The sequence below is a fragment of the Takifugu flavidus genome, chromosome 18, assembly GCF_003711565.1.
Source record: "Takifugu flavidus isolate HTHZ2018 chromosome 18, ASM371156v2, whole genome shotgun sequence".
Lineage (NCBI taxonomy): Eukaryota > Metazoa > Chordata > Actinopteri > Tetraodontiformes > Tetraodontidae > Takifugu > Takifugu flavidus.
In genome coordinates, this window is record NC_079537.1 from 8,515,455 (window position 1) to 8,530,892 (window position 15,438).

General features: G+C 46.4%; 1 protein-coding gene across 2 annotated transcripts; it reads left to right on the forward strand.

Moving 5' to 3' along the window:
• The first annotated feature begins 10,161 nt into the window (after positions 1–10,161).
• notum1a (notum, palmitoleoyl-protein carboxylesterase a) lies at positions 10,162–15,344 on the forward strand. 2 transcript variants are annotated; one of them, XM_057015363.1, is made up of 11 exons: positions 10,163–10,765; positions 12,345–12,397; positions 12,518–12,613; positions 12,909–12,969; positions 13,051–13,109; positions 13,191–13,293; positions 13,369–13,560; positions 13,656–13,753; positions 13,831–13,978; positions 14,050–14,097; positions 14,173–15,344. In XM_057015363.1, exons 1-11 carry the CDS (start codon positions 10,437–10,439, stop codon positions 14,474–14,476), a joined length of 1,491 nt encoding a protein of 496 aa, XP_056871343.1. In that variant the 5' UTR covers positions 10,163–10,436; the 3' UTR covers positions 14,477–15,344. The 2 variants fall into 2 exon arrangements, with proteins under 2 accessions (XP_056871342.1, XP_056871343.1); XM_057015362.1 differs by having other exon boundaries at positions 10,162–10,765; positions 13,051–13,293.
• The last annotated feature ends 94 nt before the right edge of the window (positions 15,345–15,438 follow it).

The following is a 15,438-nucleotide window of genomic DNA, read 5'->3' on the forward strand; positions in this document are numbered from 1 at the left end:
ATCTCTGTAGACGATGACACTTTAAGAGCGTGAGATCCTGCAAGCCTACGTGGAGAAGAGAGCTACCAGATCCCCCACAGGAGTCAGTGACAGGCTGTCTGACCCACAGGTTATTACAAATCCAAACATTTATTGGAAGAAAATCAAAAAAGCTCTTTTTTGTCTTTTTCCCCCACTTTTGCCCGCAAAATTACATTTGGGCAATAAAACGGTTTATATGTTCAACATATAAATGCTTGGATGTAGCACTTTGCAACTATTTTGGAACCTGCTCGGAGTTGAAATAACAACCTAAAATGACACATGCATCAGTAAAAATAATGCTCCCAGAGAAAATCAAACATTCCTCCTTTTCAAGTAGCTATTATAAGTGGGACTCTGGCCGAAGTTAAATAAATGTGTAAGTGGAGCTCTCAGCTTCATCTGGGAAAAAAAGCCATGAATTACAATTGTTCATCCATCAACCCAAAAGTACGAAACATATAAACAAATCATTGAAGAAAAAGTTCATATTTTGGGTTGTCTCTTACGTATTTGTCGGTCTTGAACACAAGAAATAAGCAAATGATGAAAAACTGACAGGATACACAATATTATTTATAACTTTAGCTTGTAATAAACTGTTAAAATATTTAAATAACACCAAAAATCAACCAAAATTGTTAATTATACACACAAGCAAGCATTCACCATAACATGAGCATTTAAAATTTTCTTAGGAGACCTTTTACTGCAGCAGAGCCACCAATAGTCCCTCCATTACCGTGCTCTGTGATACAGGCTAAGCTAACAGGGGTTAATTCTCATTTCATCTCCATCTCATACTGTAATTTGGTATATTTCCTTTTTATCAAAGGATTATTAATGTTGTCATATACAGAAACTAACAAACACCACTTCTACCAAATTGGTATTTAATTATGACTATAACTATCTTTTCTCAGATCAAACTAAACTAAACTAAACAAACAGGCAGGCCACAATGACAGTGGTTGCACGAACCAGACATGTTCTCACTTCTGCGAAAACAAAATCACAGCAGCCATAAACTCCAGAAGGAATTCATCACATCTCCACGACATGAAAGAGATGATCAAAGGTCCATCGTTTGATGTTCTCCATTTTCACCCCGAATCCACCGCTGAAGTTCACGCCAGCGCGAGACCTATACAGTACGCCTCTGTATTTTATGTGCAGTCCCTGCTAGGCTGTTTACTCAGGAGGCGTTACCATGGCAGCAGAATATTTACATTTCAAAGAAAGAGACCGAGATGCTGCTCATGTGATGGAGGAACAACCTGGAACAGCTTCCCAGAAGGCAAATGTTGCGTTTGGTGCCTTCTGCCTGTTTGCCGTGAGGATAAATGACAGAAATTCAAATAAAAGTTAAGTCGAGACACAAGAGTCATTGAAGATACAGCCAACCTCTGGACAGAATCACTGAAATACCGACTAAACCTGAGGCACGGTGGAGACGGTGACAGGTGACAGAGGCTGCAGTCCACCCGTGTGGCTCAACAGTCCCGAGTAGTTGCAGCTCCCTCCTGAGGTAGCTGTTTGGAACAACATAAGCTGCAGCGCCCCCACTTGTTTTTTATTAAATTTAATTTAGGCATCAACCAAAGAATTTAAGCAGACGGAGACCGACTGTCCTGTTGGTGTGCGTTGATGTGCATTCGTGCAGAGAAGCTGGGACCCACCTGCTGGAGGAACAAGACCTCATCTCATTCTTAATGTCTAAACAATTATCTCAAATAATAAAAATGCAGCTGCTCGTTTCTTTATGCTTCAGTTTGAGCTTTCACGCATTCCTCTGTCTCTTTCGCTCCGTCCGCGGCGCTCCGTCTGCGCTGAAGGAGAAATTAGAGGTAAAGATGACAAAAGCATTCTGCAAATTACAAGGCCTTGTGTTTACTATTCTGAGCTCCGGCTCGGCATTCAGTCCGGCAGCGCGCTGGATGCTTTCTGGTTTGCTTCTTTTCTATTTTAGCAGGAGAAAATGTTAAAAATACCAGAGCCGGCTGCAAGTACAGAGCGAAACCAGAAAGGCCATAATTAGAGCAAAGGATGAGGAACGAGAGAGGGAGCAGAGTGTTCCCCCCTCCTCAGGAATGGGGACAAGATTATGAAGGTCGAAAATGCATTTTGGGTCAAAACTCGTGAAGTGTACCAAACAATTCACCCGTGCATTCTGAATTTCAATATCATGGCCGATATGACCAGTCTTTGCATTCATACCCAGAATTCAGTCACCAGTTCTCTGATGAATGTGTTTCTCTGCCATAAAGCCCCATAGAAAATGTAAACGAAGCCTTGAAGCACAACCTTAACGACATGTCACGCTAATGCTCATGTGTTTTTTTATGTGCTCTTCAAAAGATCGACATCAGAAGGAGGATTTACGACAAAGGATGCGTGCGATGGTCTGAGCATCAGGATGTTACCCCTTTGATTGGGAAGTCATACACATGTTTGGCTTCTGCTGTGCGTGCACACACGCGTATATGTGCACGTGCGTGCAGCTAGATCTGGCCGTTGTTGTATTTTCCTCCAGGCACTCAAATCATATCAAAGGCCCGCATTTACAGTTATCTCTACTCTGCTGCTCCACGGAAGCAATCACTGCAGGTCAGGGGTCAGCGCTCTGGCCCAGGACAGAAACACGAGCGACTAACATTGACTTCAAAGGATCCTGTGACAGATTGTTGTTTCAGCCGGGAACTCTGGATATCATAATCTGGAGGGCGGGAAGGGACAGTAAGGAGGGCGAGCAGGGGGACGCGACGTCTCACAAGAGAAATGGAAGAGAGAAACTACAACCTTTGAATAATTAGAGCCTGCAAGATCAAAGCACGGGCTGGAGTTTGGTCTGTTTAACCTCTGTAGCACATAAGCAAGGCAACAACAACAAGAAGTATCATTTTATTCCGTCCTGTTGTTATTCTTCTGGTTAGCGAAACCCAAAACCATGTCAAACATAATGGGAAATATTTGAGGTCTTCTTTTATTAACCAAGAGCAGCTTTGATCTTAAAAGTCTTTATTTGTCTTAGAAGAAGAAAGGGAAGGGTCGATATGGCATGCAAGTGATCTTCTTTTGGAGCGAGTGCACAAGAAAGAGGGGAATTGAATGGAAGGGGAGCAGGCCACGCTTGCTCATTCTACATAATCAATGAAACATCGTTATCAGCACTTTCAAGAGCATCTATTTCAAAGTTGGAACAGGAAATGATCAAAGTTACTGCCTTTCTTTTGAGCGTTTCCTGCTCCTGTGTGTGGATCGCCATCCTTCCCTGAGATCTGAGGAGGTGGCCAAAGTCTGAATAAAACATGTTTACCGGCTCATGTCTAAAGCTGAAAATCAGATCAACATTTTGTAAATCTAAAACGTTGTTCTACCAAACACCACAGACCCTCTCAAGTGCATGTGTTCAGCAACTGGACACTTCAAATGTGCAGCGGAGCCATGAAAAGGAGGCTCTTCAGCTTGCAGGGTGTGAAAACAGGTGGTGGGGTGGGGGGAGAGGGGCTCTTTCATGGACATCCTGTCAAGGGGAAAAGAGGCGGGTGGGGCGGCATCACAGCGGGCGTAAGAAAACGTCAGCGTTTCAGGGTGGTCGGCCAGAGGGTGCAGGAGGTCAGAGAAACAGTCACGTCTTCTGCAGCAGGCAGGGCTAATCATCACAGCCTCCAGCCGCTTATTTGTTTTTACAGATCAATTTCAATAGAGACCCTCACGGGGGCCTTTTACACCACTTGGAACAATCCAACTGTGCCTCCTTGAATAGCTTTAAGAATGCCCAAATCTCAGTTTGGTCGGCTACGACCCCAGAGAGCTGACGTCCCATTCTGAAGGATTCACACGCTCCCCGCTCCGTGGCACAAAAGAGCCAAACAACAAAATTAAGGTGTCCGCCGAGCGCCTGCCCCCAGTAAAACCACTTCAGCTGGAGCGGGCCCAACCTACCTCTCCTCTCGTATAAAAAAACACAAAGCCAAGCTCTGACAGCTGCTGCCCGGCACCCTGTGGAGAACAGAAGGAGAGCTTTGAAGATCTTGACCTTCTGGAACAATAAAATGTGATCATCAAACGCGCTCTCCAGACAGACGGCTGACCCGTAGATCCGAGGGTCTGCTCCAGATAACTCATACAAAACTGTTGGCATCGCCTTGGCTGTGGACACTTGCGGGGGAACCTTTTCTTTGAATTTACAAAATCTTTGCTGCACATTTATGGCATCAGCATGTTGGAGCATTCACTCCTTTGAATTGTTTTTGTATGAATTGTTCCATACAAAAATATCCGGTCTTGAGGGACAAAAGGGCTTCAAGGTCAAGGCGAGAGGCCTCTTTAATTTGAGTTCTTTGGTTTTATACATTGGGATCACAAATTTTGGATCAATAAGTCAGTGCAGAGAAACTGATCATAATTAACATTAAGGAATCTTTTCTACTCTCAAATCCAGCCTCATGGTCTAGTCCACATGTTAATCTTTACAAGTCACTCAAGGAAGTGGTGTTGACAGCCTAGATTTGAGGTCAGAAGGGGGGTAGGGGTCAAGCACTTCCTGCTGACATGAAAGCACATCCAACACACCTTGCCCTTGGTATCTTTCGGCCTGCTCTCCCGACCATCTGTACCTGTGTGATCTGGGGCTCATCGGGCCCAAACAAAACCCATGTGTTAATTACCTTTGAAGGTGTAATGACTCCAGGCCGGCAGACCATTTTCATCTGGTTTCAAAGTGAGGGCCAGAGAACAGGTTACCCCGCCTATACCTGCCCGCTGTGCTCTCATTTCTGTCCATTTCTTTAAGTCCTAGCACCTTATCTGCTTCACTTTTACTTTTGCGGACCCTTAAATGGAGACCTAAAATTAGGGAGAGCGTTCTGACACGTGAGAATCAGGCTTACACCTGCCCTCCAGATGTGAAGGCATTCGCTTTGCAGTAATTTAATTTTATTCTCCTCGCCTCTGCCTCGCCTTAATTGCCTGAACTTTGACAGTAGTAGTGCCTGGTGTTTAATTCCTTTATTTACATACTTTCATCTTTTATTTTACTGGCCTATAGGGAAGAATAAATGTGGAATTACTCATAGATTGAGAAATAATCTATATATAGTTCAGTATTGTTGTCTATCCCAACGGAGCCCCCACCCCATGACTCCAGTGAAATATTATGAAATCAAAACCAGACAAATGAACCGAAAGGTACTGCTAATAATCTGGTTATTAGTCATCACGAAAATAAGACATGCCTCGTTGACGGCCCCGTTTGTGAGTCAAACCTGAGTAACACTTTCTCCTTCCGTCAAGTAACCGCATTCTTCCCGCCACAGGGGAAAGGGAAGTGGGCAAGCGTATTCCCAAACAGATATCTTACCTCGTTTAAAATAAACGTCTCCACTGGCCAACCGCACACGGCTACGTCATTAAAGCAAGGATCCACGTGGAGAGATCGGCCCTTCCCCATGGACTTGTGGCTCCGAAGGAAGTCGGGCAACACTGTGGTCAAAGCGGCCTCTACATTTCTCAGTCTGTGTTTCTAATTAGCCAACAAAATTATAATTATCCCAGTGTTTGTGAGGGGATGTGCCTATCTCAACACATCAAAGATTGGTGCGGAAGCGGCCACCCCATAGCTTAGGTACTGTCTATTCCACAAGAATAAACAAGCTCTTTAATACTTTTGCATGTATTTTTTTCTCTTTCAAAAAACCTAAATTTTTCTTTCCACTCAGAGGACACAAGGGAGCCCTGCAGACACCCCCTTGATCCTCAGGGCATCTAAAGTCTGTATGATGTGGGCCGTTTCTTCCTGACCTACAGGTGAAGACAGGCAGCGGCCCTGTGAAGCTGGGCGGACTTGCAAAGCTGTCACCAAGGGAAATCGGTTATATATATCCCACTCACATGGTATTTTCTCCAAAAGCAAACACTTCATGTTCTGCCTTGTAATTTATCACTGCTCTCTATACCGTGGAGGGTAAATCAAGACAGCGAGATGTCGGCTTGAAAGAGGGTTTTGTTTTCAGCCGCCCGTTAAATTTGCATTTCCACTGAGCAGTCCAGCTCAGATTGGTTCGTACTGGTAAGCTTTCATCTGCTTTTCCATTGTCAAAAGTTGGCGAGACATCAACGTAACCATACCGCACCCTGCTAGCCAGATCAAGGCGTGCCTTCTCAAACCATACTATACCATACCATACCTTACCAAACTGAACTGAGCTGCTCATTACTTTTCTGCTAATCCTCATTATTGTTTAAGCAAATTACAGAGGCGCAATGAGGTGTCACATCATGGGTAATCACTGCCCAGAACCTACGACCTTAGTGTGGCGTGCAAACTCCAACAGCAAGAAAAAGGAACTAACCTCAAAGAAGGAGAATGACAAGCGCAATGGTTCACAAACCGCTGCTAATCAGCAATTTCTGATTCAATCTGTGCACACGCCACACAAGCTTATGTGCATATTTATTTTAAGGCCGAGGGTGTAAAGGCGGGGTGATGATTTCAGATTCCTGGGAGAAAATTCCCAAGCCTGGAAGAGCCTGTGGAAAGTAATCAAGTAGTGGAGTGATGTCACTCTGATGAAAGGCAAGCCTGTCAGACAGTTGGCGACTCTGGGTGCTCTTTGGCACAGGCGGCGGACCGCTACACACCAAAATGTGACATCAAAGCAGGTACCAGAAGAGGCTGAGAGGCTGGCACGGATTATTGTCTTCTTTGATTACAGTGGCCTCATCTTTTTCATGGAGAAGATGAAAGAAAAAATCTGCACTGTATTGAGAAAGTGTCAGAAATAATGAGCCGCATACCAAGCTCGTGAATGGAAGCTCACACCAAGAACCTGTAAGGGTCTAATCTAAGATTATAGTGGCCTATACTCGATGTTTCAGTCTAGCCTTAATCCATGTCCTGGAATTTGAACCCAAAGTGAATCCAATTGATCCCAATACTCCAAAAAATTAAAAGGTTCTTGTATTTCTCATAAGGTTAAGGGTACATAAATAATGGCACTTCTCAAGAAACCTTTTTCCAAGAGTAGCTCTCAGATAATTGAATAATGCTGTTTAACAGCAGGGTGTGGACGTCAAAAGAATTTCCCCAAAGAGACGACCAGGTTAAAGGACCGAAAATGAATAATGTGTTGTGGTTCTACTGTCATGACCTGTAATAAGGGCTTTTCCGTGTCCTTTGGCGAATGTGTGGTATAAATAAACGTTTCCGAGACAAAAGAGCCGGATTCTCTTTCTGTCTCGCTGGAGATGGGGAAGGAGGGCTGTCGCCTCTCTGATGGTAATAATAGCAGGTTCTGAATGTAATTGGTCTCCCTCTGTCTACCTGGCAGAAGCTGTTGCAGCGGGTGAGTCAGGCACCAGGCATGAATGGAAAACTCCTGGAGGAATTTATACCTCTGATGCGGCCGATTCCACCTCGTCTGTCCACCAATGTGCTCAAAACATGCAGGGAAACAGAGGCGCTGCCAACTACAAATGACGTGACAGAACCATTTGGAAGCAGCAGCGTGTATTTAGTGTTCGTCATGCAGATGAAAGATTGACAGCAGGCAGCTGACCTGAGACTTGGGTTACCCCTTGGTGCTCGAGAGCCCCGGCGTGAGCTGTCCTATCATAAAAGGGTTCGTTTTTTATCAAAGAGGGCATCATCTGCAACCAATAGACGACCTCTTCTTACGAAATGAGAGCCTGCTCGACAGATGTCTTGTGTCTCTTACTCGCTCTAACTCCACATCTTAGATGGCACTTCTCGGCTTAAGTTGGGATCATGGTTGTTTACCGATTCTCTGGGTAATATCAGGAACATGTGGCAGCAGACACATGAAAGGAGCAACCTGGCGTGTTAACACCACCCCCAGAAAAACCAAAAGAACATGTTTGTTTTTGATTTTAAGTAACTTTTAACACAAAATTTGGGGGATCTGCTTCTGAAGGTTTCCCTCAAGGTGACACAGGAGCAGGAGCTAAAGATGAGGCCGAGGCATCAAAAATCGCAGTCAAAGCTAATTCATGTTAGGAGAGCAAGCTCACTTTTCAAGGTGTGGTCGCTGGAATAACATTATGACCATAATGCATCTTCTCATCCAGGCTTTCACCATTTTTCTAAAACTTAATAACATTCTTCAGTCTCAGCCTCTATGGCCAAGATCATCATGGGATTTAGTCCTACAAACTCTGACCTCATATCAAAAGTTTCACACTGTGAAGTTTGCACCAAATAGAGGTGGTGATTTCAAAGAATTTAAAGAAACCTCTGTGAGATGTAAAAGCTTTAGAGATGGTGATTCCCTTTGTTCTTCCGATGAGGACCTCCACCTGTTTCTGATGATGTGAGCCAGAGCCCGTCCCTTTCATGAAACTGATCCCTCCTGATCTCTTTGATGTAACCTGACCTAACAGTTCCAACTAGCAGGATGCTAAAATTGCGGATGGACCCTCAACAACAGCATGTGCAAATCAAAACTAACAGGCGTGGGGGGGGATGGATGACTGGGATGTGTGAGCGCAACTGGCCGGGCTGTGAAGACGGAGAGCGCTTACAGGGCTATGGTGCCCAAATACCAGAGAGGCGATGGTCACATGATCGATGCTGCCAGTAAAACAAAAAAAAAGCAGTAAAACCTGTGGATCCACGAGGGCACATGCAACTAATCGAAGATGAAAGATCTGCTCTGACTCTCAGAGGAGGCCCAGAGTCGGGGTGGGGGCTACGGGAGCTACTGTGGTGCAACAGCTGGGTCATTTTCAAGTGACCTAAATGTAGGATTAATCCTTGAGTAAATTTATGCCTGTGCTACACGCAGATAATGGGAGGGAAATAATGAAAAGGGAAATATATGAAAGCTCCAGAGGCTTAATGCCCTGAGTTCAAACAAGGTGCTGAGATCAAACCACTGTGCACCAACGGTTGCAGAGCCAACTTAGACTCCATGTTGGGGGGTTCCACACAAAAAGCTTCATGTTTGCCCTCTGACTCTGCAAAAGCCCCAGCATCCAGCATGCACTCTGCCTGTGCATCTCTTTGGCGTGTGGATCCCAGGCCGGCATCCATCTGCGAGTGATTTGAGCCCTCGCACTTTTCGTGATGACGTGCGATGAGACAGGGAGGCACGGGTCAGAGCGAGTCGGCTCAAACTGTGACACAACCTGTCCTCCTGGGCTTTGCCACATGTTTTCAGGGACACAAGCATCTGCTTAAAGTTCCCAATGAATATCATCACTCTCTCCTCATATCCATCTTACCTGCTTCAGAACTGTCTGAGGTTGATCCGGCTCGACCCAACATTCATTGCCAGTTCGTAAGCTGCCTATGAACAGGCAATGATGTTTTTGCTTTGGAAATATAGGTGAACATCCTCAATAGAAGGCCATGTTTACTACTCGGTGATCACAATAGTCCAGAGGAAAACATCTAAACCATTAAAAGAAGTTCACAAATGAGTTGGAGCTCTTCAAAACAAGTGTCTCACCAAAGCTACACTTGTCTTCAGTTTTCCAGCTAAATATCCCTGTCATTCCTGACAGATTGTGTAGCTAAAATTACAGACCCTACATGTCATGTGACTGCACTATTTTATCGTGGAATCCAGATAGTTTTCAGTAAATGTGGGCACAATAACCCCCCCCCCCCCCCTCAAAAAAACCCATCATGTGATTTATTATTTCACAAACTGGGAGGGAGAGCTGTCGCCACACACTCTTAAAATGGAAGAAACCAGCTCAGATCCACACAAAAAAACACAAGACACCACATCTTTGAAATAGCTACAATAATAATAATTATAACAACAAGACAAGGAAGAGGAACGTTGCACATCCGCACCACTTTTGATTTGTTTTTTTCCTCAACTCAAATTTTTGAGGCAAGTGTGTAACAAGATGCATATTCTCACTTCATAAATTTGTGGCAGAATGGGAAATGGGCATATAAAAGCCACCACATCAAATAAAACTTCGCGGATCAAAAGAACCAACGCATGGACTCTTTCCCTCTATAAATTAAAAAAAAGGAGGGGGCAGAAGGGGGGTTGGAGGGGAGGCTGTCACGCTTGATCATGCCCCCGAGTCCTGCCCCGCTCCTCTGATTGGCTGCGCGGACGCACAAGGGGGGAAAGTTTGAATAAAATACAAGAGCATGGCACAAGTGTTGTCGTTCAGGCTTGTGCGCTCGGTCCGGAGCCGCTCCAGATCCTCCAGATCAGACAGGCTGACAAACACTCAAAGCGTTCTAGTTCCAGCCGACGACTGCACTTTTGAGTGAAATTACTTTTCACTTAATTTACATGAGGGCTTTGAGACCACAAAGCACTTTGAGCCGCGCGTAACCGTCGTCTCCCCCCATCCAGATCCACTCACAAAACCTTCACTCTTCGGGACGGCGCGGGCTGTAGAGGGAGAGTCCAGGCTGGGATAAGATGACAGCGGTCACAATGTTCTCCTCAGTGCTGCTGCTGATGCTGATGCCGTCCGGGGCTCTTTGCGCACGAAGGTTCCGGGGCGGCCGCAACCCGCAACCGCGGCGCGCACCACCTCCTCCCACGTATCGCGCCGACCGGGGTGACACCACAGAGAGCTTCCCTCTGGATTTCACCGCCGTGGAGGAGAACATGGATAACTTTATGACGCAGGTGAAGAACCTGGCACAGTCGCTTTACCCGTGTTCGGCGCAGAAACTCGACTACGACATGAAGCTGAACTTTTTGGCGAACTCGTCCGTCACCTGCAACGACGGGAGCGCGGCTGGGTACGTAAAGCACACGTGACTGTGGCTGCGGGGACAGGTCAGGCGAGGGTCAATTGGGCCCTCGGCAGTGTCGGCCCCTAACTGTCCCGACAGATCCGTGCGGGTTCATTCCACGCGTTCCAAAGCGCTCGAGAAAGCCAGAGCTCAGATCTAAAGAGCAGTCCTCTGGCACAGTTGGGAGAAGATGGGCAGCTGCTTTGCGTCAGCGGAGCGTGAAATTCGCGGACAGCCACATGGTCCACGCTTCATTTCCTTTGTTTCAAATTAGAATGCAGAAAGTTTCGAAAGTCTGATCTGCTTCCAGCCAACAGCCTGCTGCAGCAGTGCGTCTTCCTCACGGCAGATTACTGCTAAATTGGCGGTGCTGTATCGGTTTACTCTCTGATCCCACTGAATTTTCCACGAGTGCCGTATCGTGACGTCATGGGTGACCTTATACTGTTAAATGAAATAAACCACGTGACATTTAAAGCGTATAAAACTGAAATCCCCATTTAGTGTGAAACTAATGTAGAAGTAAAAACAGATCTCCACACAGCAGGTGGGGGATGAGCAGCTTTAAATGTGTGTTTTATGAAGATTTTGTCACGCCAGTGATCTGATGCTGGATCATTTGGGCTGCCATAATGCATCTTGGCCGTTATATAAATACTTTCCAGCTCATCTGTGCCACATCAAGAGGCTTTTCTGTCTGTCTGACGCCACTGTGCATTAAAACCTCCAGCCCAGTGATGGACAGCCCTGACTTTAATGGTTTTGATGCACATGCCGATTTATGGACTTTCCCATCCAATTCCCCTTAAACCCCCAAAGTAGTGGGGAGGTCTGTTAACGCTCCTCCGAGGATGAGGGCAGCCGCTGACAGATGGCCCCGTTCGGCCAGCGCCGCCATCAGCTGAGATGCTAATCCATCAGATGCCGACGGTTATTTCTTGTGAGGCGTTGCTACGGTTACAGACACGATGCAACCCTAGGGGAATTGGGCTTCAGACAGCAGGGCGGGACCACGGCACATTAAGTTGTTTGCACGTAGTAAAAGTTCTCTGTGGTCAGTTTAATATTACAAGACATTTACTGCAAAGTGTGATTCAGAGTCAAATCATATGTTTCTTGACATCCCCTCAGCGTCTGTTTTCTTCATGCCTCATTTAGTCAGTGGCTGGGTGGACGTTGCATGAATTGAGAGAAAAGAATGAGCACATTTAGAGCATTTCAGGTCTTTTCTGGAGTTATTTTATATCCTGAGGTTCTGTGTGTGAGACAGACCAACACAGATAAAGTGGGTGAGGAGACTGCTGTGGAATGATGGGCTGAATACCATCCACTGGCATCTGCAGCCCAAGCAGGATAGGGGACAAGGTGGTGTTTATCTGCTGTCTGATCAGATAACGAAGACACGGCCTTATTGTTCACCCCCGAACGCTCACTGGATTTACTTCAGCTTTCGTTTCAGCGCTTGTATAGTTCATGTCTAACAAAAACCTGCTAAGCCATATCGTTTCCTTAATTATGAATTTTTCAATTTTGACATGCACATCAGGCATCATGTTTGCTGATTCTGCATTTTGGTCCCTTGTAGGTACTACCTGAAGGAATCCAGAGGCAGCAGGCGATGGCTGATATTCTTGGAGGGTCAGTATTTTAAAAAATGGGGTCATTTCAGTGTCTTTTTTAGTTTATGGTAATTCGGCAAAGATACAGCTTAAGAAGGAGGGATGAGTGTGATTTTGTTGAGCGTGTGACTGTGCGCAGGAGGCTGGTATTGCTTCAACAAGGAGAACTGTGACAGCCGCTACGAGACCATGAGGAGGCTGATGAGCTCTTCCAAGTGGCCCCAAACCAAAACAGGTCAGCCTCGGCTCCCCTTTGTGACTCATCCGCCTGGAACCTGATAAAAGTCTCCAGGCCGCGATACAAAGCCTCGCTGATTAAAAGGATCGGATGTATCCGAACTGCAGTGCGGTGTTTGTGCAGCAGCACCCCTTCATAAAGCAGCCGCGGTGTGGGGTTACCTGGCGCCCGCTGCCGCGGGGGCGGAGATGCCTCCCTCTTTTACTGTGGCGTAATAACTGTAATCCGCCCGGTAATGATGATGGAGAGGAAGAGGATGTGTGTGATGATATGTGCTGCCGTGTCTCTGCAGGCACAGGGATCCTGTCCTCGCTGCCCGAAGAAAACCCTCACTGGTGGAACGCCAACATGGTGTAAGCCGGCGTCACTCGCACTTGTCCGAGCTTTTGTTCCCAATCGCAGCTCACAAACGTAGCGTTGTTCTTGTTGCCCAGGTTCATCCCCTACTGCTCCAGTGATGTGTGGAGCGGCGCCACGCCCAAAACGGAGCAGAGTAAGACGCCGCGAACACCACAAACCCGCACGCCTTTGCTTGAGGGTCAGTCTCCAGCTGCGCTCTCTTTGTGCTGTGTAGGTGGCTACGCCTTCATGGGCTCGCTGATCATCCAGGAAGTGGTGAAGGATCTGCTGAAAAAGGGCCTGGACAACGCCAAAGTGCTGCTGTTGGCGGGAAGCAGGTGCGTGTGCGCTTCACATTCCAACCCTCTGCGAATGCTCAAGGCGAGGTATTAAGGTTCCACGCGTGCGTGCAGCGCGGGGGGCACCGGCGTCCTCCTCAACGTGGACCGTGTGGCGGAGCTGCTGGAGGGCCTGGGTCACACCGGGGTCCAAGTGCGCGGCCTGTCCGACTCCGGCTGGTTCTTGGACAACAAGCAGTACCACTGCACAGACTGCGTGGACGCGGCCAGCTGCGCCCCGACGGAGACCATCAAGAGAGGCATCAAGTACGAGAGACCGTGAATGTCGTCATAAAAATGTGAGGAGTCTGTGAGATGATGTTGAGGAGATTATCGGGGCGCTAATCTGTGCTTCTCATCAGGTACTGGGGGGGAGTGGTACCGGAGAGATGCAGGAAGAGCTACGAAGGAGAAGAGTGGAACTGCTTTTTCGGATATAGAGTCTTTCCATCGATAAAAAGTGAGAACGTGGTGTCATTTTAGCCTGAAAATGTGTGCTGAAGTGGTCTGACTTTGGACTAAATCGTCCGCGTGCAGGTCCTGTGTTTGTGGTCCAGTGGCTGTTCGATGAGGCCCAGCTGACGGTCGATAACATCCAGCTGACAGGTCAGCCTGTGCAGGAAGGACAGTGGCGCTACATCCAGAACTTAGGCATCGAGCTGAGGAACACGCTCAAGGATGTCCCGTAAGGAAATCCTCCAGGATGAGATATTCAAACAAGATGACTTTGTGACTGATTACCTCTTTGATTTTCAGAGCCATGTTTGCTCCGGCCTGCCTCTCTCATGAAGTTATCACCAGAAAGTAAGTCCATCGCCCGCAGCACGCCCGAACCTCCCTACTCTTGAGCTAACAGCGCCCTCTTGTGGTGCGTTTTAGTTACTGGATCGACGTGCAGGTGAAAGGCACCTCCCTGCCGCGGGCACTGCACTGCTGGGACCGCAGCCTCCACGACAACCGGAACAACAAGGCCCCCCCCAAAGGCTGCCCCGTCCATTTGATTGACAGCTGCCCGTGGCCGCACTGCAACCCCACCTGCCCCACCATCCGGGACCAGTTCACGGGGCAGGAGATGAACGTCATTCAGTTCCTCATGCACATGGGCTTTGATGTGCAGAAGATGGCCCAGCAGCAGGGCATGGACCCCAGCAGGCTACTGGGCATGCTCAGCAGCGGCAGCTAAACCCACACGCGGTGTCTCCAAGCTACGCCAGGCCAGTTCCTCATGCCTGATACCTCCAAGTACCCATCTCCATCACTACTTCTACCTTTTTGTCACTTCCTCTCAGACCTCTTTTTTTATTGAATCAAACTCACAGATTTGTTTCACAAGTGGCTCCACTGTCTCAAGCTGTCCAGTACCGTTGTTCTGCACCTGCCATTGTCTCATATTAACTGCGGTGCTTAACCGAATCCCCGGAAGGGCTTTCGGATCCATCCACAGCCGCGCGCACACCACGGTGCCATTACATGTAGCGTATACCTCTTTCTGACACGAGGACTGTTCATTGGAGTCACCTCAGTAGTTCAGCGATCCTCAAATCAATGCAAGGAATATTTAAAGGGAGATTGTGTCTTGTGTTATATATATATATATATATATATATATATATATATATATATATATATATATATATATATATATATATATATATATGTCCTTTTAAGTGCTCACTATTGTAACTCCCTTCTTATATTTCATAATAGAGATCACTTTTTAATATAATGACGATGTTGTATGTAATGATGTCTTTATAAATGATGTTGCTAAAGGACCTCGATTTCGCATCACACCAGAGAAGGTATTAGTAATTATAAATTTATTCTGTAACATATTTTTTTTTAACAGGAATAAAACAAATGTCTAGCTACATTGGTAATTTACATATTTATTTTGTTATGTAAATCATATTTATAAGTGCTATTTTCACAGAGAAGTGATTCTTTGTAAATTGTAAATACATTGCTGGGTTTTTTTGTGTCGACTGCATGACTTTTGTCTGTGTATCACATCTGAAAGAAAAGATACATTACATATTCTATAAGGAAAATGTGTGCAGTCTTTATTATGGAATGTCATTTCAAATTAGCTTTCGCCCTCTTGTGGTCGATATGGGGACCTACAGCAATACTGCTTATTTGTCC

Excerpts from the sequence above, each read along its gene's own strand:
- notum1a (XM_057015362.1), top strand. The coding sequence starts at position 10,437 with ATGACAGCGGTCACAATGTTCTCCTCAGTGCTGCTGCTGATGCTGATG. Across the intron at positions 12,398-12,517 it reads ATGGCTGATATTCTTGGAGG|GAGGCTGGTATTGCTTCAAC; the intron begins GTCAGTATTTTA and ends GACTGTGCGCAG. Across the intron at positions 12,970-13,050 it reads TGGTGGAACGCCAACATGGT|GTTCATCCCCTACTGCTCCA; the intron begins GTAAGCCGGCGT and ends CTTGTTGCCCAG.